Source organism: Oreochromis niloticus, linkage group LG9 (genome assembly GCF_001858045.2).
Source record: "Oreochromis niloticus isolate F11D_XX linkage group LG9, O_niloticus_UMD_NMBU, whole genome shotgun sequence".
Lineage (NCBI taxonomy): Eukaryota > Metazoa > Chordata > Actinopteri > Cichliformes > Cichlidae > Oreochromis > Oreochromis niloticus.
The window spans coordinates 34744904-34770019 of NC_031974.2; the positions used below are offsets into that span (position 1 = coordinate 34744904).

General features: G+C 42.0%; 1 protein-coding gene across 2 annotated transcripts in view; it reads right to left on the minus strand.

Moving 5' to 3' along the window:
* The window catches only part of arhgef4 (Rho guanine nucleotide exchange factor (GEF) 4), an 83244-nt gene that overhangs the window by 37371 nt on the left and 20757 nt on the right, over nucleotides 1-25116 (minus strand). Inside the window, exon 2 of one of the 2 annotated variants that reach the window (XM_003457507.5) lies at nucleotides 8917-9068. In XM_003457507.5, the coding sequence (XP_003457555.1) occupies nucleotides 8917-9068 (152 nt within the window). Of the gene's footprint in view, nucleotides 1-818; nucleotides 1905-8916; nucleotides 9069-25116 lie in introns of those variants that run through there. The other variant, XM_013265592.3, reaches the window with a different exon arrangement.

Below are 25116 nucleotides of genomic sequence, written 5' to 3' on the forward strand. Positions count from 1 at the left end.
GATCGCTTTTGCTTTATAAGACCATGTTTTACTTTGATTCAGGAGTCTCCTGCAGGCTTTGAGTAACGTTCTCATAGTAATGAATGTAGGGAATTAACTGTCTCTGTCCTCATCAACGTGATTTCTGAGAAGATCATTTGTGAGTATGTTTGGGGTCTGGGGGTGCATTTTAATGTCACCATCTTGGCTAATGAAACCAGTGAAGGATAGGTCTGACCTGGAATTTGAGGACACTATGTTACTGTGGCAACCTGTCAATCATAAAGCAGCCATTGATAAATAAGTACTTAAGAAGATGTTAGACTCCTTACCAAAACCATGAATTCATCAGTAAATACTGAGGTAATACATGAAATGAACAGTGTGATACTTTTCTGATCAAAGTCCGACAGTTATGCTCCCTGATGGCACGAGGCCCTTCTACAGCTTCAAGTGTGTGTCTGCAGAATCTACTTTATCAGTTCAGCACAATAACATCATAAATGTTTCTCACTGACTTCTCTTTTGGTTTACTGTTAACACAATATTAACAACGTTAACAACTTTTTTGCAAAAAAAACAAAAAATGTCAAAAGACAAAGTTTTTATAGATTTTGCTAAAAAAAAAAAAAGGTAAAACAGAGAATAACACAAGTTTCCTCCCAGCAAAACAATCTCAAATCCATTGTTGGATTGTGGTGGAGACTGGAGTCACAGAAACTGTCTGCACTGATGATTATTAGTGTAACCATCGTGTTTCTCTATAGCTAGTGGCCAACAGGCTTTGTATACGTCTATCAAACACACATCCATCCCCTTTGCCCTCCTCCTGGTTGTACCTGTGTTCTGCTGCTGCCATGCTGGAAGCCCATCAGTCCAAACAACACTCAGCGCTCTTCTGTTCTTCTGTTTGTCACTTCACCTGGTCTCCTTCTCCATCTAGGAGTCTTAGTTTGTGTCTTAGTTTGTGTGTATGACAGAGAGTGTTGGTCTGTGTGTGCTCTACTGGAAGGCCAGTAGGAACATGAGAACTACATTGATGATTATCAGCAACATCATGATGAGGAACACCACCACCTTCTGGGTCTCTGGGGGGAGGTTGCAGCGCAGCATAGTGTTAAAGAATCCCATCCTCTGCCTGCTCCACCTCCCTGAACCACTGCCACGAGCCATCAGTTCCCTAGTTTCTTCCTCTTCCTCCTCAGCACCACCTCCCCTCCCCCGTCTTCTCTCCCTCAACACCAAGCCTCCACACCACACCGCGTCGCCTCGTCCTCCTTCTCGACTATCGATGTCAGTATCCTCTCGGGCTGCTTTCTTCCTCCGCTCAGCTCCAGCGGTGTCCTCCTCTGTTTTTCCTGCCACTTTGCTAATTTGCCAGCGTTGCCCCGGCCTGCCTGTGGAGGCTGGGTGCCTACCTGTGTCAGCGTCTGTGTAAAGCTTTGGGAAGATATCTGTGTATTACGTGCTGAGTATGGACCCCCCCCCCCCCCCTCCTCCTCCTCCTCCTCTTTTACTCCCTTTCTTTTCTTTGAGGAAAAAGCACCTCCCCTCCTCCTCTCTCTGTCTTCTTTGTATCCACCAGTTCTGTCTTTTTTCCTTTTGGCTCTTCTTTCTTTTAGTCAGGATATCAGGATGAAAGACAGCCAGTGGGTTGCTGCACCTCTCCGATACGTGATCATGGCTCGTCCTTTTTTCCGTCTGTCCGCTTGTTTTCCAGAGCGTTCTTTTCTATAGTCTACATAAACTCATTTTTTTCTACCTCTCAAAACAATTTGCCATTTGGCGCTGGCTTGTTGTATCTGTGCTCATCTTTTCTCTCCATTAAGAGCTCCTTCTAAAATGGTGCTCAGTGCTCTGCCTGGAGCTGTGCTACCTCAGCCATCTATCTAACTACTAGGATCAACCTTGTTTCCTTTATTCTCCCCTTCCTTCCCTTCCCTTTTATATTGTGCCCACCCTTGCATAGGGTGGCAGCCAATCAGAATGCAGAGTGTGTCAGCATATCCTAGATACCACAGTAGTTGAGGCAAGCACATTGCAACCCATTGGAGGGCAGCAAAGAGGGGGGCAGGGTATTTGGCAGAAAAGGACGGAGGAGGGGGTATAGTGAAGACTGATCAGGAGAGAACTGGTGCGTGTGTGTGCACATGTACAGGGCATCATGTTGAATCCTGCAGTAATAGATATAATAGCAAAGCAACATGAGTTAAAGGACCTGTATGAAATGTGATCAGAAGAATTATTAGAATAATCATTATTAAGATGACAACATTTCTTTCACAATGATTCAGTGTTTGTGGTACTGGGCACCAATGGCACCCCTACTGAAAACCAAATCTTTTACTCTATAGTTGCTTTCCCAAATTTCCTGAAACAAAAATGCCTGGTTTATATTGAAGACAGAGTTCAGGAGTGGGACCAGAGCTTCCACTCAATAACGCCGATCTCCTCTACACATTTCTTCCTAATTTCTGTTTCACACTCTCCTCTACTAATCCCATCTATCAGGCATAGGAGCTGCGACCTATTATATTTATGTGACCCATGGGAGGTAGCCATTTCAATAGGATGGAGCTGTAGGCATACAGTCAGTTCTCAAGGAGTTAATGTTCATACAAACTAAGATTAAACATGTAACGGTAGCACCTAAAAGCAATTAAAAGCTTTACTTTATTAAATACGTTTAAAACTATAAATTAAAATTAAAAGTGTATGTGGGAGGCAGGATAAGCGCTGCGGGGAACCTGTGAAAAGCTAATCAACGTTTGACACACGTTAAAAGAGACGGCAACTCGCACTGAACACCAACTGGGCAAAACATAAAAAGAAAAATCTTGAGTGCCGTCTCACTCAAGCTCACTGCGGTGCACGCAAAAGTGGAAAGAAAAAAAAAATCAGTTTCCATGCAGCGCCTTCACTGTCTGCAACGATATAAAAAAGTAAACCACTCTAAAATACAATCAATACCTGCACTGGTGCCTACTGATACAGTGAAATAAAACAAACAAACAGAACAACATCGACAGCCGCAGCCGTCACAATAAGCTTCAGCTCTTCACTGTCGAGTTACACCAGTCTAAAACACATTAAAATAAACACTGGTGCATCAGGACCTCGGCCCTGCAGCCAGAAATCCACCCAGGCAAATGTAAATGAAAACAGGACATCACTTACACTGAACAGTCGACCACAGCAGGAATATCCCTCCCACCTGGCTTCATATGTATTGTTCAGTTACCTGTTCACAAGTTCGAGTCACAAACTAATTATAAGTATCGGCAAGTGGTGGCAGAGTCCAATACACGTTTCTCCGCAGGAATAAAACAATGTTTTCCTCCTACAAAGGCACATATAACTTTAACCTTCCGCCAAATCACCAAAACCCAAGCGGACAATTTTTGGGTTTCCTACCGCTCTAACAGAAGGCTATGGGACCCACATCAAGCTGTCATAAAAAGTTAAAAGTGGCAAATAGCACAGCTTGGACCAGGCCCTCACACAGCTCCAGGTTCACTCGAGAGAATGACTAATTGTCTGCACCAGTGCTTAGAAAAAGGGACAAAAACCAGCCCCGAATACCAGGGGCAGGTCCCAGTCTCAGGTCTCACCTGTCACATTTAGTATCATTAGCATCACTGAACTATCAATCAACCTTACACATCCATTACTACTATGGATATTTTTTCATGTATTTTCATTGTCAGTAAGTCAACGTAACAAAAAATGAAATATTCCCAGACTTTCTTGATTGCCTCTAACAACAGTTTGCAGATGGGGAGGATGCAGGATGGATTCTGCACACAGTTCCTAATGATGGGATGTTTTTATCTTGCTCCTGAATGCCTAATCCATTGCAGTGCTTTCATCTAGGTCCGGTTTCGGCAAGGAGAAAAAACAGTCATGAGAGAACTGGGGTCAAGAGCAGGGTGTTCAAGTCACATCGTGGTATTCATTCTCCATTCTTTCATAATATTATGTAATGGAACACAACAAGGCAGTGTAATTAACAATTGGTTCCTGCAGCAATAATAAAGAGTAGGGATGGTTAGCCAGCTCACTATAACTAGCTAAACAGCATACATGTGAAACTGGATTCTACATCATGTCCAAATCAACATTAGTCATTCTGTGGTAGAGGGCGTGTCTAAACACTGTTTAGGCTTTTGTTAGTTCACATACAACACAAAAACAAGATACACTCAGATGTGAACAACAGACTGCTCAAAGCCATGTATTTAATGGCCATGGGTGTCAGCAGTGGTTTGGGATCATTCATGCTGAGCACTTTTAAAACAAATGGATGAAATGCCAAGTAGGTGCTGCATATTGTTGTAAAGACCAACTTGAAATTTGATATACAGTACTGTGAAAAATTGTTTCCCCCCTTCTGATTTCTTTATTTAATGATCTGAAACACGTAAGTGTGATAAACATGCAAAAAACAAACTTTAATATTAGAGAAAGACAATGCAAATAAATACAAAATGCAGTTTTTGAACAATGATTTCATTTATCAAGAGAAAAACACTATTGTATTCTGGCACTCAGCTGAAAATGTAATTGCCCCTTTATAAATCATGTATTAACTGTGATTAACAAGAGTTTTTGGATAGCTGAGCTCAATTTTACTACCCACACCCATGGCTAATTACTGTCACATCTGTTAAATCAAGACACCACTTCAATAGTACCTGTCCGACAACGTGAATTTGGCTGCAACATCAACACATCATGCCACAATTTAGAGAATCAAAGTCATTGATATCTATCACTCTGGAAATGGTTACAAAGGTATTCTAAGGCTCTGGGACTTCAGAGAACCACAGTGATTATCCACAAATGGAGAAAACTTGGAACAGTGGTGAACCACATGAGTGGCTGGCCTATCAAGTGCATATCAATGACTCATCCAGGAGGCTACAAAAGAACAACATTTAAACTGTAGACCTGTCACTGCTCGTCTTTCAACAATAAGAAACAGGCTGGACAAAAATGGCATCCATGTACGACTTCCAAGGAAAAATAAACACTCCTGACCAAAAAGAACATAAAGACTCAGCTCACTTTTGCCAGAAAACACCTTGATGGTCCCCAATGGTTCCTCTGGGTTCTATTCCACAAACAATTTTATTTACATTACATGCTTCCCTTAGGCAGCATCATCAGAAGACATAGCATAAATTTTCACTGCTGTGCTGATGACACGCAGCTCTATCTATCTATGAAGCCAGGTAACACACACCAATTAGTTAAACTGCAGGAATGTCTTAAAGACATAAAGACCTGGATGGCCGCTAACTTTCTGCTTCTTAATTCAGATCAAACTGAGGTTATTGTACTCGGCCCTGAAAATCTTAGAAATATGGTATCTAAGCAGATTCTTACTCTGGATGGCATTACCTTGGCCTCCAGTAACACTGTGAGGAACCTTGGATCAGGATATGTCCTTGAATGCACATATTAAACAAATAAGTAGGACTGCTGTCTTGTTTTTGTGCAATATCGCTAAAATTTGAAATATCCTGTCTCAGAGTAATAATGAAAAACAAGTTCATGTATTGATTGTATACATGAATGGGAAGCAGTGCCTGTGAAGGTTTACTGTGTGGCAGACAAAAACTGGACCCAAAGTGCAGGTTTAGGAGAACAAATATAGCAGTTAGGAGCAAAAACCCCAAATGACTAAGAGGGACACAGCTAGAAGGAAGAATGGGACAAAGAACAAGAGAAGATTGAGATGATGTATACACACACTTAGACTAAAGACCAGCAAAATAAAACAGGAAGTAACAAAATGACAAACTGATCACATGTGTACTTGATGGAGAGACAGAATATGACAAATAAACAAGGAATAGAATGGGAACACAAAAGGGTTTAATAAGCAATCAACTGAAACAGCCAGGGAACTGAAAGCATGATATACAACAAAAGGACCTTGTACAGAGAGTGCAGAATTATTAGGCAAATGAGTATTTTGTCCACATCATCCTCTTCATGCATGTTGTCTTACTCCAAGCTGCATAGGCTCGAAAGCCTACTACCAATTAAGCATATTAGGTGATGTGCATCTCTGTAATGAGAAGGGGTGTGGTCTAATGACATCAACACCCTATATCAGGTGTGCATAATTATTAGGCAACTTCCTTTCCTTTGGCAAAATGGGTCAAAAGAAGGACTTGACAGGCTCAGAAAAGTCAAAAATAGTGAGATATCTTGCAGAGGGATGCAGCAGTCTTAAAATTGCAAAGCTTCTGAAGCGTGATCATCGAACAATCAAGCGTTTCATTCAAAATAGTCAACAGGGTCGCAAGAAGCGTGTGGAAAAACCAAGGCGCAAAGTAACTGCCCATGAACTGAGAAAAGTCAAGCGTGCAGCTGCCAAGATGCCACTTGCCACCAGTTTGGCCATATTTCAGAGCTGCAACATCACTGGAGTGCCCAAAAGCACAAGGTGTGGAATACTCAGAGACATGGCCAAGGTAAGAAAGGCTGAAAGACGACCACCACTGAACAAGACACACAAGCTGAAACGTCAAGACTGGGCCAAGAAATCTCTCAAGACTGATTTTTCTAAGGTTTTATGGACTGATGAAATGAGAGTGAGTCTTGATGGGCCAGATGGATGGGCCCGTGGCTGGATTGGTAAAGGGCAGAGAGCTCCAGTCCGACTCAGACGCCAGCAAGGTGGAGGTGGAGTACTGGTTTGGGCTGGTATCATCAAAGATGAGCTTGTGGGGCCTTTTCGGGTTGAGGATGGAGTCAAGCTCAACTCCCAGTCCTACTGCCAGTTTCTGGAAGACACCTTCTTCAAGCAGTGGTACAGGAAGAAGTCTGCATCCTTCAAGAAAAACATGATTTTCATGCAGGGACAATGCTCCATCACACGCGTCCAAGTACTCCACAGCGTGGCTGGCAAGAAAGGGTATAAAAGAAGAAAAACTAATGACATGGCCTCCTTGTTCACCTGATCTGAACCCCATTGAGAACCTGTGGTCCATCATCAAATGTGAGATTTACAAGGAGGGAAAACAGTACACCTCTCTGAACAGTGTCTGGGAGGCTGTGGTTGCTGCTGCACGCAATGTTGATGGTGAACAGATCAAAACACTGACAGAATCCATGGATGGCAGGCTTCTGAGTGTCCTTGCAAAGAAAGGTGGCTATATTGGTCGCTGATTTGTTTTTGTTTTGTTTTTGAATGTCAGAAATGTATATTTGTGAATGTGGAGATGTTATATTGGTTTCACTGGTAAAAATAAATAATTGAAATGGGTATATATTTGTTTTTTGTTAAGTTGCCTAATAATTATGCACAGTAATAGTCACCTGCACACACAGATATCCCCCTAAAATAGCTAAAACTAAAAACAAACTAAAAACTACTTCCAAAAACATTCAGCTTTGATATTAATGAGTTTTTTGGGTTCATTGAGAACATGGTTGTTGTTCAATAATAAAATTATTCCTCAAAAATACAACTGGCCTAATAATTCTGCACTCCCTGTATAATGTACATACTTGCCAACCTTGAGACCTCAGAATTAGGGAGACATTCAAAAGGTTGGGGGGGGGTATACATATACATACACATACACAAAAAATGTGAATTTTACAGTGTTTATTTATTTAAAATTATTTATTTAAAGTAAGTTAAATGTCACCGTTATGGCTGGGCTGTCCAGATTCAAAGGCTGCATCCACCTGAGGACCCGGCCTTTGTGGTCTAATTGGGCCGGGTCCTCAGAAAGCCGGGTAGGCCGGAAGTGAGTGACTGTGACGATCTAGCCTTCAGAATTACGTCACCGCTCTCTCGGTGGAGTGAAACTCGGCCGTCTGCTCCTTGCTATCTAAATTATAACAGGACGCTGGCGTAAATTCTCGATCATCTCACACTTTTGTTTAATCAGTTTTCTGTTTGACGTTTAGTCAGCTGTGTGAAAACCCCGGAAGGAACTCTCCCGAGGGATTAATAAAGTTTTATTTAATCTAATCTAATAACTTTAATCTCAGCCAAACCGATTTACTCAGGAACAAATAAAACACTGAAAAAAGTCAAACAATAACATTTTTAGGTTATCTAAGTGACTTATATATCATGTTTAACCTGAGGAGCGAAAGAATTCTGGCATATGGTTTTTCATTTTTGTTTCATTTTTGTTGTCCGGGTGGAAATTTGGGAGAATGGTGGCTCTGGGAGATTTTGGGGTAACCCCTTCTCCCGGAAAAATCGGGAGGGTTGGCATGTATGATAATGTATAGGATTAAACCCATAACCATGAAGAAACAGCTTACAGAGTTTAGAGAGCTTAGTTATGCTACAAGAGGCTAAAAGACGCGTGTGTAGATTTTTCATCAATTAGTAGATTTTGGCTTTTTGCTGGGTTGACTGAGTGAAATGCTGTATTAGATAAATATAACATCCTGGTTCACTTACACCCTGGTTTTTTATCACAGTTGTCAAAGCAATCACCCACAGCCACATGTAGAATTTCTGGAGTGAAATGGTGACCTGAAAAACTTTATTTGTGGATGTGTATACACAACTCAAAATCAGGACTCATGTAAGCTTTTATGTCAAATATCTTTTTACATCTGTTTTCCCTCCAAGTTGGTCAAATTCATAACTTTTATAGACCCTAACATTCAACACATGAAAAGAAACTTAAGCATTTTCTTTTTCCTAACACTCTCTGACTTGGCAGGCTATCCCCCTGCTGACATGACTCTTACTACTCCAGGGTCAGGTTTATGTCACACTGTAGTCCTCTGCCGAGGATGAACTCTTTTTGTTTTTAGTTTGGTATCATCCACACCCTACATTTGGTCAAGGACATCTATCTTTCACACGGATCAATTGAGAGTACATATATAATTCTTCTGACCTTGGTGGTCACAACATGGTGCTAGAAATTACAGTCCCATGTTGCTTACCTCATTGATAGCGAGTTGCTCTCCTCCGCCTCCTCCTGGGTGTCCATAACGATGTCCAGATCCTCGAAATTCATCATAGAGGAGGTCCTCTTCACTGCTCAGGTCATCCCCAAACCCTGACTTTTCTAATGTGCCATCAGGAGCGACTGTAGCTGAGTCAGGAAAAGAAAGAAAAAGAAACAGATATCTTCACAGGTGTTTGTAATTTGATTGCATTAGATTTATAATCAAGTATATCTTTGCATTTTTATGCCAGTTTTCGAAACACTAAAATATAAAATACTGTACAGGTGCCTGGGATTAAAGTAATGCACAGATGACAGGCAGACATTTCATAGGTTAAGCAGCCCAGTGTAATGTTATGTGAGAGTTAAGTATTTTAGCATCTCCTAGTGGTCAGCTTGGAAACTGCGGTCAGGTGACTGTGGCTTTGCTTGAATTCCTTCCTATTGGATGTTTAGGGTCACATGAGCAGGGTAATACAGGAAGCCATTTTAGTACTGGGAATTGCACAGTGAGGTGTACCACTAGTCTCTGTTTAATCCTTCAGCATCCACCTGTGAGAAGGGCAAGCTGTGTCTTTCCACAGATTCTGGAAAGGCCCTGGAAGAATGTCCACTAGTGAAGACAAAAATGTAAACAGCCCTTTACTTTACTTCCATGTCTGAGTCATCATTCAACGCTTTCATTGCCTACTGCATATGTTTAGCTGTCTGTCAATTCGTGTAGAGCCACGCACGCACGAGACAGAATATTCAGTAAGTCCAACACATGCCGGCTGCCGGCTGCACAATCAGCTGGCAAAGTAGTTGTTCACAAGATGCAACCAGGGATATTTCATCCGCTAATCATTCTCTCTTTCCCCAAACAGTTCACAGCATAACAGGGTACTACATCACAACACGAACATACCTGCCTTACTTACTGAAACCCTGACATCAAGTGTTAGCAGGAAAATGTTTAAAAATCTCCACCCCACACTCTTCTTCACTTACATATGGGCTTCACCTTCATTCCTCACTTCTAATATGAAGAAAACCAAGTTCAAGTTGGCTTTTATTATCACTTCAGCTATATACAGTTGTACACAGTGAGGCGAAACAGCGTTCCTCCAGGGCCAAGGTGCTACATGCAACATAAATTTACAACATAAATTAACAGAAAATTACTAAACTAGCTAGCTCGAGACAGGGCAGACTGACCTAGCATAAATTACAACATAAATTAACAAAAACTAACTATCTAACTAAAACTAACTATTCTAACTAGGTAAGTAGTGCAAAGATGTTTTTAGAAACCGTAAACATACTTGGTATGTAGGTAGTGCAGGAACAGTAAACATAAAAATTATTGTGCAAAAAAGAGCATTTTCAGATTGATGTGTAAGTCCAGTCTCAATGCTTTGAGGTAGTTGAGTTGAGCTGAGTGATAGAGTGTGTGTGTGTGTGTGTGTGTGTGTATCAGTCCAGTTCCTTTTTGTTGAGGAGACGGATGGCTTGTGGAAAGAAGCTGTTGCACAGTCTGGATGTGTGTGCCCTAATGCTTTGGTACCTTTTTCCAGATGGCAGGAGTGTGAAGAGTGTGTGAGAGGGGTGTGTCCAATCAGCCACAATGCTGGTGGCTTTGCGGATGCAGCGTGTGGTGTAGATGTCCTTAATAGAGGGGAGAGAGACCCCGATGATCTTCTCTGCTGTTCCCACTATCCGCTGTAGGGTCTTGCGGTCCGATATGGCACAGTTCCCAAACCAGACAGTGATGCAGCTGCTCAGGATGCTCTCGATAGTTCCTCTATAGAAGGTGGTCAGGATCGGTGGTGGAAGCTGGGCCTTTCTCAGTCTTCTCAGGAAGAAGAGACGCTGTTGGGCTTTCTTTTGCAGGAAGCTGGTGTTGAGGGACCATCCGAGGTCTTTCTCCAGGTGAACGCCCAGGAATTTGGTGCTGTCAACAATCTCCACAGAGGAGCCGTTGATGCTCAGCGGTGAGTGGTCGCCTCGTGTCCTCCTAAAGTCAACAACCATCTCTTTTGTCTTGTCAACATTCAGAGACAGGTTGTTGTCTTTACACCAGTCCGTTAGCCTCTGCACTTCCTCTCTGTACGCTGACTCGTCGTTCTTGCTAATGAGACCCACCACGGTCGTGTCATCAGCGAACTTAATGATGTGATTTGAACTGTGTGTTGCTACACAGTCATGAGTCAGCAGTGTGAACAGCAGAGGACTGAGCACACAGCCTTGTGGGGCCGCAGTGCTCAGTGTGGTGGTGCTGGAGGAGCAGTTCCCGATCCGTACTGACTGAGGCCTTCCAGTCAGAAAGTCCAGGATCCAGTTGCAGAGGGAGGTGTTCAGGCCTAACAGGCTCAGCTTTCCGATCAGTTGTTGGGGGATGATCGTGTTGAATGCTGAGCTGAAATCTATGTACAGCATTCGAACATGTGTGTCCTTCTTGTCCAAGTGTGTGAGGGCAAGATGGAGTGCAGTGGAGATGGCGTCATCCGTTGAGCGGTTATGGCGGTATGCAAATTGCAGTGGGTCCAGTGAGGGGGGAAGCAGGGTCTTGATGTGTCTCATGACGAGCCGCTCGAAGCACTTCATGATGGTGGGTGTAAGTGCAACAGGACGGTAGTCGTTGAGACAGGACACAGAAGACTTCTTGGGCACGGGGACGATGGTGGTGGCCTTGAAGCACGTGGGAACGACGGCACTGCTCAGAGAGATGTTGAAGATGTCGGTGAGAACATCTGCCAGCTGTTCAGCACATTCCCTGAGCACTCTGCCTGGGATGTTGTCTGGACCAGCAGCTTTACGTGGGTTGACTCTGCATAGAGTTTTCCTCACCTCAGCTGTAGTGAGACACAGCACCTGGTCGTTCGGAGGAGGGGTGGACTTCCTCGCCGCCACGTCGTTCTGCCTGTCGAACCGAGCGTAGAAGTTGTTCAGCGCATCTGGAAGGGAGCCGTCACCATCACAGGCAGGTGTTGTCGTCCTGTAGTTGGTGATGGCTTGTAAGCCCTGCCACATGCGCCGTGTGTCGCCGCTGTCCTTGAAGTGGTTGTGGATTCTCTGGGCGTGTGCACGCTTCGCCTCTCTGATGGCCCGAGAAAGTTCGGCCCTAGCTCTGCTAAGCGCCACCTTATCTCCCGCTTTGAAGGCAGAGTCTCTGGTCCTCAGAAGTGCACGCACTTCCGCAGTAATCCACGGTTTCTGATTGGGTCGTGAGATGATGGTCTTGGAGACAGTGACGTCATCGGTGCATTTGTTGATGTAGCTGGACACTGATGACGTGTACTCCTCCAAGTCAGTGAAGTCGCCGTAGGTTGCAGCCTCCCTAAACATGTTCCAGTCAGTGCTCTCAAAACAGTCCTGAAGAGCAGAGGTGGCTCCTGCTGGCCAGGTTTTCACCTGCTTCAGAACCGGTTTTGATCGCCTGACGAGTGGTCTGTATGCTGGGATTAGCATAACAGAGATGTGGTCTGAGTAGCCAAGGTGGGGGCGGGGCTCTGCCCGATATGCGCCGGGGATGTTTGTGTAAACAAGATCCAGCGTGTTTTCCCCTCTCGTTGCAAAGTCCACATACTGATGGAATCTGGGAAGCACTGACTTGAGATTTGCATGGTTGAAATCTCCAGCAACAATGAACAGTCCATCCGGGTGTGTGTTTTGCAGTTCACTGATGTTTGTATACAGTTCCCCTAACGCTTCCTTAGCATTAGCGCTAGGTGGAATGTACACTCCGATAATGAAAACAGTGGTGAATTCCCGTGGTAAATAAAAAGGTCTGCATCTAACAGTCACAAACTCCAGTCAGTCAAAATAAAAAGTCTGTTGTCTCTTTCTCAGAGTTCCTTTTTTAAAAACGTGATTCCTTAACATAAAACATCACTGTTGCATCCTGGGACAGCAAATGTGATCCCCTTAAACCGATTTTTTGTTTCACTGTCCTTATGTTCCACTGAGTTACTGCTTGTAAATCTACTTACTGCTACCAACCAACCAACCCGCTGATTGAAAGTTCTGCACTGGCACAGGATGGCACTAAAATATTCTAAAAACTTGATTTCTTAAATCCACACACAAAGTTACATCCATGTCCAGTTTCTGAGAGCAGGACTCTGTGATGTAAATAAGCCTGTAAAGTGTTTCATGTCCTCTTCAAGAACAGCAGTTTAATAACAGCAAAAGTCTCTTTTTCATTCTTTATCACTGGAAACTAAAGAATTTGGGATTTTAAACATTCATGCACAGATTTGATTTCTTTTGTAATTTTTTGGTGATATTTTGAATAATTGAAAAAGGGTTAAACTAGATTAACTAAATAAACTAAATAAACTACCACATCAGCTTTAAAAATAAAATCAAAACAAGTCTGATCTATATCTGTAGTGCTGTGTGTGGGTTTAAATAAATATCAGGTGTTAACATCACATGACTGTTTTAAGCTGCATTTTGTTCATCTAAATCTTCAAAGTACTATTAAAGAAAGTGAAATGAAAAGAGTGAATATATACCTGCTCATAGTCACGTACTCTGGCCTCACCCCTGTATTGTAAGTATAATACTTTACTCGGTCCATTTAGTCCTCTTTAACCACAGCCTACTATGACTATTGGTGGTCATTCTGGTCTGTGACATCAGCACCTTGAGTGCTCAGGTAGAGTAACAAAGCACTACATAAGAACCAATCCACTGACCATGACACACACAGCATTTAGCTCTTATTTGAACCAGCTGTTGTCTTTCTTTTTCATTATTCTACCTCCCATCCATCCTTTGTGAACACCTAGCTGACGAGCTAAAAATACTTATGCTGTCACACCTCATCATAGGCGTCACCCTTGGTTGCCTTGCCAACAGCTCTGTCTCCTTGGTGACAAGTCACTGTGGAGACAGGGAGAGATGGCCATAAAGAAAGAGGCTCTACCCCCCACCCGTCCAAACACACACACACACACACACACACACACACACACACACACACCTCAGTCAAAGTGGGGGGAAAGTCATTACAGAATTTAGTTATTAAAATGTGATTTTCTTTGGTACCTTTGTTTCTTACTGACACTGACACACACTTATCTATGGTACAAGGCAAAGCACACCAAACTACTTCTCTATTAGGATTACAGCAGCATCATACACATTATGTAACGCTACATAATGCAACACCACTATCACTGCCAACATCAAGAAGAGACATTGCAGGTGTTGCTCTGATGGGGGCAGTGTAGGACACCCTGACCGGTGATGCAGTAGAGAGACAAGAGAGCTCCAGGTATTAGCTGGCCTTTATGTGCACAGAGCTCCTGCAGTCTGACTAACAGAAGCATGGAGGGAGAGAAAGGAGGGACAAAATATTGCTTTGCAATGCTAAGTAATACACTCACCATCCATCCATTCTCTGCCACTTATCCATATAAGGATACCTCTGATGCCTGTACTGTACATAACAGTAGAGTGCAAGATGCTAGCAGGCAGTGCATAGAATGCTATAGCCAGGTTGCTGGCATAATATACAGGAACATTTGTGCAGAGCATGGCCTGGAAGTCATAAGCTCAGATACGCCCTGGGAAAAATAATTGTTTATTCTGGATTAAAAACAATCATATATAAAACATTCATTGTCAAATTTATAAAGTATAAATAAGTGATTAAGAAAGCATTTTCATGTACCTTTATTTACATATATATATATATATATATATATATATATGTGTGTGTATATATATATATATATATATATATATATATATATACATACATACAATATATATATAGAGAGAGGAGATTTGGGAATGTGTATGTCAGGAATAACTGCTGGAAATTTTATAGTCATTGATTTAAAGATTCCAAGGAAATGATAAATGATTTGGGATTGTCGTGACAGAAAACCACCTGTTAATCTGATCACCTCTTTACCCCAAAGATTATCATTGAATGAGAAGAAGAAGGAGACCATAGAGTACTTCTTTCACTTCAGCAGACTTTACCTGGATTGAAACTATCTCTCTTACTACCTGTACTATTTAGTAGTAAAAGTGTTCATTGGAGGTCATCTTGTCTGTTTCAGCTCACTGACCGGCCCTTCAGGCGGTCCTCAGTCCAGACCACCACCTTCTTCACCAATGTTCCTCGTCATCTCACCACCCTTACCTAAACCAGTCTTAGCTGGTTCTAGCCCCCCTGCTGGTCTGCGCTGGCTCAGCCACCACCTTCCATACCCTAAACATGTGACAGTCACCTTTCTCTCTCCATAGATGCTCGAGTCAGCTCGCTTTCCTGACCCAGTATTGTTTCATTCCTTTTCCTCTGTAAATAAACCTTTTACCTTGGCGTGTGTGTGTCTCAGTGATCTGCTGCTTGTACTGGAGCCTTTCCAGTTGCCACTGGTTTTTACAACATTCTTATGAGACTACTCACTAGACCTTCATCACCTTCCTCTGCACTGACCCCTGACCTAGCCCACTGTTCCCTCCTCACCCACTTTATCGCTATTTTAAAACAGCTATAGCAGCAAGACTTTCTTACACACTGTAAACTGTTTGGATCCAAACTGTGCTTCCAGCTCTCAGCATTTCAACACAAAGTCGAGCAATGTCATATTACCAGATGGGAGACTTCTTCGGCACTGGGATGATTGTGGCTGATTTTAGACAGGATGGGATGGCTGCCTGATCCAGTGAGAGGTTGAAGAGTCTGGTGAAGATGAGGGTGAGCTGGTGGGCACATGCTCTTAGTACCTTGCCAGGTACTCCGTCTGGACCAGCCGCCTTCCTGGGGTTCACTGCTAGGAGCACACGTCTGACATCGTGCTCCGTTACAGTGAGTGGAGCGGTGCAGGAACCAGGTGAGGATGAGGATGGGAGCAGGGCTGAGGCAGGTGAGTGTTGCTGTTGTGGTGTTTCAAAGCGGGCAAAGAAGCTGTTTATTTCCTCTGCCAGCTGCGCACTCAGGTTGAGAGCAGTGTTAACTTGATGGATGTGCATGGGTGCGTAACTTATCAGCTGTGTGGGCTGAGTTTTGTGGGAGCTGGGGTGTTGTCCTTGGAATTTTGGTACAGGGTTGAATTCCATAAGTTTAAGGTTTTCCGATTTGGTTTTCAGTTTTTGTTCCTTCTGCTGAAACCATCACTTGCTCTCAGAGTTACACCAGGATAAAAAAGACTGATGTTTGGATGTCAGAGTTTTCATGATCACGGCTCTTTGGTTTATTTGGGGCCACTCACTCAGAGAAACAGCTCTAATCAAACAGACATGTTCTGGTTTGTCAGATTATTCCATGAAGTAGAAATGACTTCTGCATAATTTGAAGTTACACTCTGTTAGAAATTCAACATGCTGTCATAAAGTTTGCAATGTCTTAACACCAGTTTTAGTAACATACTCTGCTTGTGTGTTATTTTACATGGTTAAGAGGTGAAACTATGCAAATGTAAAATGGCAGCTGAACAACAAGCAGGAAAAAGAGAAAAGCTAAAACCCTTGATTCGTCATAAAGTTTGGGAAAACACAAAGATGATTTTTTTTATTTTTTTTATTTTCTGTCAATGATTCCTGGAATACAGTTTGCATGTGTTAAAATACAAGTAAACTGTAGTAAAACTGCTGTTAAGACATGCAACATATTTAACAAATTGTGTTATTAAAGTGTTTTTTTATTTGTTGTTTGTCAGGGTTCAGACGGTTCCTGCGTGGTTTATTCCCTATATTCACAATGAGGGGACATATAATAATGATGATGATGATGATGATGATGCTTTGACTGAACAATAACAAGAAACAATAAAGAAAATATATAAAACATGTATCTGTTTGTATAGTCGCTCATTAAGACCAGGATGAACACTAATGACTGTTTGTTCTCACCTACCTGTCATAACTATGTAACTAACTAAATGCTGCAGGTTGGACACTTACTGGCAGGACACATCGGCCCACCTGTTGTTGCATTTGGAGTGTCTCTTTCACAATGCAAAACTTTTGAACCAGAGTATTAAAAAGGTGATATACTAAGCACCAGACTTCTTGAGTAAACAGGGATCACTTTGATTGGTAATTTATTTGGAACTCATACATGGCGAGAATCACCAGTAGTTTTATGCACAGTGCCAAAGTTTCGTGGGTCTCTCCTACAGCAGTGTTTACTGACCTTATTAATCACTTGAATTGTTTAAAATAAAGTGCCATATATTTTTGGCAGAATCTATAACATGTCTGCTTTCAGCGTCCGACAGCATGTCCATATGCGTGCCGTCGGGTGAACGGGGGCCCCGTACTTTGTTTTACATCTTTTTGCAGAATCTGTTTACCTTCTCTTTAATTGTTTGCTGTTTTAGCTTGTGGTTAGTTTGACGGTTGTTGAAATAGTTTCTAAGTATATGTTTTTAACCTGTGTAATAGTCATGCTGCTGATATTTACAGATAATTACAACTGCAATAATAAATAATTAAGCTATGTAGTAATGTAATAATAATGTAATAAGCAATTCACTGATTAATTGTACAGACACTAGTGGACATTACAGGCTTTGGTGTCCTGTGTAACCTCCACATCTGCTACATTGTAGCTGTACAAGACAGTCGGCCCTCTCTATGGCCTTACTGCCTGACAGAGGCCATAGAGAGGCATGACAGCCTTTTCAGGGAGGTAGAAAATAATCCATCATTACTGTTACAAAATCTCAAACCTAAAATAACTGTAAACATTACATCTGAAACTAGTGCTGGGTGATAAAATGACCACAATATTTTCTTTATCACAACATATCATCTACCTCCACCGCACCCTATACCCAACATTTTCCTGTTTGTGGTGAAAACAGACATTGATGATAAATATAAATGTGATCATAAAAACAACACATGTGGCCATGCAGTGCACAAGCTTGGTACAACACCAACAAAACAGCCAGTAACAGTGGACATGTGGCCTGTTCTTGAGGAAATGTCGTAAACATTATCAGTGTGGTCTTGAGACAGAAAAAAATGTCAGCCAACCAGGATCTCTTATTGAGACAATTACTGAGGAAGAGATAATACCATGGCCCTGCGACAGACTGGCGACCTGTCCAGGGTGTACCCCGCCTCTCACCCTATGACATCTGGGATAGGCTCCAGCGCCCCCTGCGACCCTGAAAAGAATAAGCGGAAGCGAATGGATGGATGGATGGGAGATAATACCAAAGAAAGGTTGGTATCAAAACTACTTTTCTCACCAACGCCTCATCCCTTCAGTGGATGATCTGAGACTACGGGCAACACATGTAACATTGTCAGGGACACCTGTATCCTCATTACAGAGACTATGCTCCTGTCTTCTGTTCTGGCAAATGGTAAAATGACTGGTTTTTATTAAGCGTTACTCTACCTCTGCAAATAGGTTAGAAGGCTACACAGTATCACACCATGACAAAACTGGCTCTGGTAAGAGTAAGCGGGGCTGTCTGTGTGTCTAGCAATAAAAAACGTTGTACTAAGTCAGTGACGACAACAAGCTACTGCTCCAGGGACTGCCTGATAGTTAAATGTGGGCCTTCATTGGCTTCCTGTTAAATCCAGAATTCAAAATCCTGCTCCTCACATACAAGGTCTTAAATAATCAGGCCCCATCTTATCTTAATGACCTTGTAGTACCATATCACCCTATTAGAGCACTTCGCTCTCACACTGCAGGCCTACTTGTTGTTCCTAGAGTATTTAAAAGTAGAATGGGAGGCAGAGCCTTCAGTTTTCAGGCCCCTCTTCTGTGGAACCAGCTTCCAGTTTGCATTCAGGAGACAGACACTATCTCTACTTTCAAGATTAGGCTTCAAACTTTCCTTTTTGCTAAAGCATATAGTTAGGGCTGGACCAGGTGACCCTGAATCCTCCCTTAGTTATGCTGCAATAGACGTAGGCTGCCGGGGATTCCCATGATGCATTGAGTGTTTCCTTTCCAGTCACCTTTCTCACTCACTATGTGTTAATAGACCTCTCTGCATCGAATCATATCTGTTATTAATCTCTGTCTCTCTTCCACAGCATGTCTTTATCCTGTCTTCCTTCTCTCACCCCAACCGGTCGCAGCAGATGGCCCCGCCCCTCCCTGAGCCTGGTTCTGCCAGAGGTTTCTTCGTGTTAAAAGGGAGTTTTTCATTCCCACTGTCGTCAAAGTGCTTGCTCATAGGGGGTCATATGATTGTTGGGGTTTTCTCTGTGTGTATTATTGTAGGGTCTAAGGTGCAATATAAAGCGCCTTGAGGCGACTGTTGTTATGATTTGGTGCTGTATAAATAAAATTGAATTGAATAACTGTGATTAAACACATTTTTTTGAAGTGGAAAAGTTCACTTATACTAAACACACTCAGGCCGTAGCAGACCTGAAGCAGACCTGCTGAATCACTTAAATAGAACCTGTCTGACAAAGTGAAGCAGGCTAAGAGATCTCAAAATGTAACACATCATGCCACGATCTACAGAAACACCTAAGAAACAAAGTCACTGATATCTGCCAGTCTGGAAAAGGTTACAAAACTATTTCTAAGGTTTTGGCACGCCAGGAAACTGTGGTGGAAGCCATTATCCACAAATGGAGAAAATTTTGAAATAGTGAAGTTTTCCAGGAGTGACCGTCCTACCAAAATTCCTCCAAGAGTACAAGAGGTCACAAAAGAAAAAACAACATTATAGAACAGAAGGCTTCACATGTCTCAGGTCATAAGTTCATAATTCACCAATAAGAACAGGACTGGGCAAAAGTGGCATCGATGGGAGAGTTCAAGGAGAAAACCGCTGCTGACAAGGAAAGAACACAATGGCTTGTTTCACATTTTCCAAAAACCATTCTGATGATCCCCAAGACTCTTGTGAAAATATTCTGTGGACTGACCAGACAAAAGCTGAATTTTTGGAAGGTTTGAGTCCCTTTACATGTGGCATAAAATAACACAACATTTCTGAAAAAGAACAGCACAGTAACAGTAAAATATGGTGGTGGTTTTGCTACCTAAAGACCTGGATGAGTGTAGTAAATGGAACCCTGCTGTCTTCCTAAACTTACTGAAGGAGAATGTCCGGCTTTCTGTTCACGACCTCGAGATGAAGCGTAATTGGGTTCTGCAGCAGGACAATGATCCAAACACATCTGAATGGCTTAAGAAAAAGAAAATGAAGACTTTGGAGTGGCCTAGTCAAAGTTCTGACTTTGATTGAAATGCTAACTGTTGAAAAAAGCAGTTCATGCTCAAAAACGCTCCAATGGGGCTGAATTACAATGATTTTGCAAAGATGAGTCGGCCAAAATTCCTCCCCAGCGCTGTAAAAGACTCACTGCCAGTTATCGCAAACTCTTGAAAGCAGCTGTTGCTGCTAAGGGTGGACACTTTTTTACGCAGGGCCATGTAGGTTTGGACTCTCTCGTGGCTTGCATTTTTAATTTCTCTTTGCTCTTTGCGCTGATTGGAACCTGATGAATGTAAAAACAAAGATTTTTTTTTTTTTTTACCTGATTTTTGTTTCTGAGAAAAATGAGATCCACATATGAGGACATTTGTTTTAAATTTTGATAGAAGAGTGGCAGTATAATGCTTTCATAAGTGGATATCAGGCCCTTGTAGAGCAAAACTTTGTATTTTGGTCTAGACAACCCAAAATATGATGTCCACATATGTGGACACCAGGTCCTAAACACCCTCATTTAGAAACTGCATTTTGTGTTTACTTGTGTTATTTTTGCCTAATATTTACATTTATTTTGATGATCTGAAACATTTAAGTGTAACAAACACAAAAAATAGGAAATCGGGAAGGGGAAAAACACTTTTTTTACATCACTTTTTTCCTTTTTATGATTATTAACTATCTAGATATTATGATATTTTTATAATAATAACCTAGTATAACTATAGTATTTACATTGTGGATATAAAACATAAGTGGTATGGCTTTCTGTTTTTAGGTTTAAGGTTGCTGGCATGAAAATGCTGATTTCAGGGAGTTACTTTGCGTACTTCAAAGCAGTAGAAATGCATATTCAATGCATTGTATAATCAGAGCATCTAATGCAGTTTCTATGCATTATATAACTACAATTGGAATATGTTTCAGCAAACAGGTAAAAAAAAAACTTCTGTCAGTGTCCAAATATATGTGGCCTTCCAGCTGGCACCACTGTCACCAGCACGCCAGTTTAGGCACTGTGGTAACACTGGCAGAGGACCATCTTATGGCTCAGCCGAGGGAGCTGCTGGGGCCCCAAGTAGGAGGCTCCAGGTCACTGCCCTGGATGGCAGAGCAATGGCTGCTGTCTCTACTAACACTGTCTACTCTGCTGTAGCTACAGACACTGCACCTGACCCGCATGGACAGAGTGAAACTGGTGGACCAACTGGCAATTCCAAAAGTGTCTTTGTGACCACTACCTTTAATGGGGGCCTCGTTGGAGCGCATCAGCGTGGACTTTATCAGGCCATTTTAGCGGAGTGCACAGGAATATCAGTTTATTTTAGCTCTAGTCGATTATGCAACACAAAATCCCAAGGCAATACAATAAATACAAGTGTATTTACTGGAAAACTGGTGACGTGTTCAATATTTAGTTACCTGCTGTACAAGAACAAAACAGGGTCTACACATAAGTATGTTATAGACTTACGTTAGTATATATTTTAGCAGATCAAAAACAAGTACCTTACATACATTTCAACCTTACATTTATTCTGTTATGATATTTTTCTTTATGTGCTTTACAGGTAGAAATTCACTACTGGGGGCACATGTGAACCTAGCCCTAACTGTGGTCCTAATCTTAGGTCTAAATAGCTAGTGAAAGTTAAGAGACAAGAAAACCTTGAGAATAACAGTTAAATAAGGGGACACCAGGCTACATTAAGTTCCCTGTGAAGAAAAAAATAAATAACAATGTAATAAACTTTACAGAACAAAGTCTACACAGTGCCTTGCTGTTTCACATAAATGAAGGGAAACAAAACTCTGACAAAGACTTCCATGCTTTGACCAACTGAAGTAAAACGGAGTGGCAGGATAAAAGGGAGAGACAAAGGATGGAAGGGGGGAGGTGCAGTATGTACAAGGAAGTGCCAGGCTGAGCTGTTTGCTGGCTTTGTGCTTTCTGCTATACATAAACAGTAGAAAGTGTATAATGTGCAAGGACACAAACCACTGATATTAAACTGAATGTGACTGACACACACACACATCAGTAGATCATTTAAATACCTCAAGATTCAATGTCTATAGCCAGGCACAGTGATGAGGGTTGACTTTGGTTTGCTCCACAGACTTTGGTTAGCTTAGGGACAAAAATCTGCTAACGTAGGGAGTTACAGACTATATAATGCACTCATTCTGAGCACTCAAAGCACGTTACACAACTTGCCTCATTCACACATTCACATCTGCACTTTTTTTTCTCAGCTTTTTCTGTGCAAGTGCTTTCTAACTAACATTTACATGCATTCATACTCTGATGGATGCATTACAGAGCAACTTGGGGAGAGTATTTTACCCAAGGAAATTTGGCATGCAGACCGGAACAGCCAGGGATGGAGTCACCAAGCTTGATGATCTGCTCTACCTCCTGACCTACAGCTGACCCAAGAAGGCTTTCGACCTTGACTTTTTCTGAACTGACTCAGAAGAAAACCAGTCCACCTGCAGCTCCTCTGCTGCACAGCAGAACAACGAACATGGTATCTTGGCTGGTTGGTGCGGCGGCAGTGGCACCCTGAGTCAATGACAGGCTCTACAGCTCATTCTCACGAGAAACCGTGGATGTCCAGCACATCATCATCATCCTGGTGATCGTCTAGTTCAGCTGAAGCTGGCTAGCATGCTTGCTTAGTTCTAGTTCACCCTCTTCTAACCCATCAACCTACTTCATATGGTCAGCCCAGTCAGATGCAGGTACATCAACTTGCCTTCGGATTCAGACAAACCCAAGTTCCTACACTTAGAAAGGAAATCGTCATGCTGCACTACAGCTATGTTTCCCAGCAATTTCTCCACAAATGTCACCCATCTTTCTAGGGTCTTGTGCTGGAGCTGACGACAAAATGCACAGGCTTCAGGCACAGTCAATGCTCTCCTAGTGTGGACGATACCCAGGTAAATGGGACATGCCTCATTCTGGTCATGCTGTGGACTGCTGGTGACAGGGACATCCATGAGATTTCTGTTTGCTTAAGTTTGGCACTCATACAAAACCACAAACACTGTACAAGAAAAGCTGTAAAGAATTAGCACTCAGCAGGCAGCCCAAATACCAGCTGAGTGGTGGTGCCTCAGTTGGTCCCACTAACAGTGGCAGTTAAGCTAACTGAGGGGTGACTGTGATGACACAGGTGCATAATTTGGTTGAATGAACCCTGGTGCTACCGCCTGCCACTGTTTTCTGTGGACTTATTTTAATTCTAATATTGTATTACTTAAGTGTCTTTTCATATATTTGAGAATAGTTTCTATACATCATCAATTGCCATCAGATTTCTGATAGTTTTTATTGCATTTTTATTCTGTTACTGTCACCATACCTTCAACAACTGGAAACTTCTACAATCTAATGATGCAAACTGGCAGAGCATTCCCGTGGAGTTTGCTGGCACTGGTTGCCATCTTCCACCCAGTACACAACAGCCAAGGTTCTTCAGCTTCATTCTTCTGAACTGTGACGCCCACAAGTGTATGGTCACAATTATAATTTTTTTTGTGAATTGTTTTGATGTAAAAGACCTGATTTTATGGTGGTATGGCACTTTTCATTTAGAGTTATGGACAATGTAATTGCGTGGTATTGCCACAAGGGGGGGAGAGCGCTGACTGCGATAGGTCGTTGCAACGCTTCTGTGCCTCAGACGAGGAAGAGCCTGCAGACTGAACGCAACTGATGTCTCCCGTCTCTGCTTTTCTGTTAAAAATACAGGTTAGTAGTTCAAGTTTGCTCACGGCAATGTACATATAAAGGCAAGAAACCTTTTTCTGTCTTTGGTTAAAGACCGCAAATGTTGTGAGAGAGTGTGTTTTCACCAACTGAGAGTATGCTAACTATATCGCCATTTGTAATGGAAGCCGCCATTTCACTCGTAGTCTAAATAGGCAGCTGGTCTTATTACCTGTTTTATTTTGTGACAAATGCAGCTCTTAGACACTTCTTTTATCCTGACATTATTTGAAGTTATAGTTGATTAGAACCTACCCAGTTCTTATGTGTCAAATGTAAATAGTCTGATGTATACTGTTTGTGGATGACTGTGAACTGTTTGTGAGCAATGATAGAGTATTTGTGTTTATTGGTTACTAATGTAATATATTGTTTGAATCTGTTAAAGTATAAAGAATATATAATGGTATATAAGCGGGTTAATTGCAGTGTTAATCGTACTGCACAGAAATGTTTTTGATGCTGAACAGCAGTAAAATTTGGTTGCAGATTTAATGTAAATAAGGACACTCATACAATGATTATTTTGTAAGTTTATTCTTGCGAGAGTGCAAGGTAACCAAAAGGGTTTGACCCATGGACTTAATTGAATGTGTTTCTGTTGTTAAAAGAGAGATGTGTGTCTAAATGAAGAGAAAAGTAATTGTTTAATTCTGTTAATAAATCAGACGAGGAAGAGCCTGCAGACTGAACGCAACTGATGTCTCCCGTCTCTGCTTTTCTGTTAAAAATACAGTTTCAAAACAGGCCCATCGAAGGCCTGTAACAGAACCATCATCAGCACTGCATAATCACTTGGATATTTTATGTCATCCCAGTCAGAAATACACTCACTGAGGATCTCGATGGAACTTCACCTATCATGATCATAATCCAATACAATAATTCTGGTCTATTTTCCTTTGATCCCCACATAGATCTGGTTAGAATGTTAACAAGTGTCTCGGCTGACCCTACCTGGTCGGCTGATGCCACAATTGGGATAAAGAAACTCTCCTTCAGGTTATTTAATGTCAATCCTCTCACCAATAAGGGTTTCTACTGTGTGATCTCCTGGCCAGTCATTAAGTTTGATTTTCTTTGTTTGACTGAGACTTGACAGCAACCCATTGACATGTCGTAGCTAAATCAAACTGTTCCTCCTTGGTTAGTTTACACCAGGGGTCTGCAACCTTTAACACCCAAAGAGCCACTTGAACCCGGTTTCCACGCAAAAGAAAACACTGGGAGCCACAAATATTTTTTGACATCTAAAATTAAGATAACACTG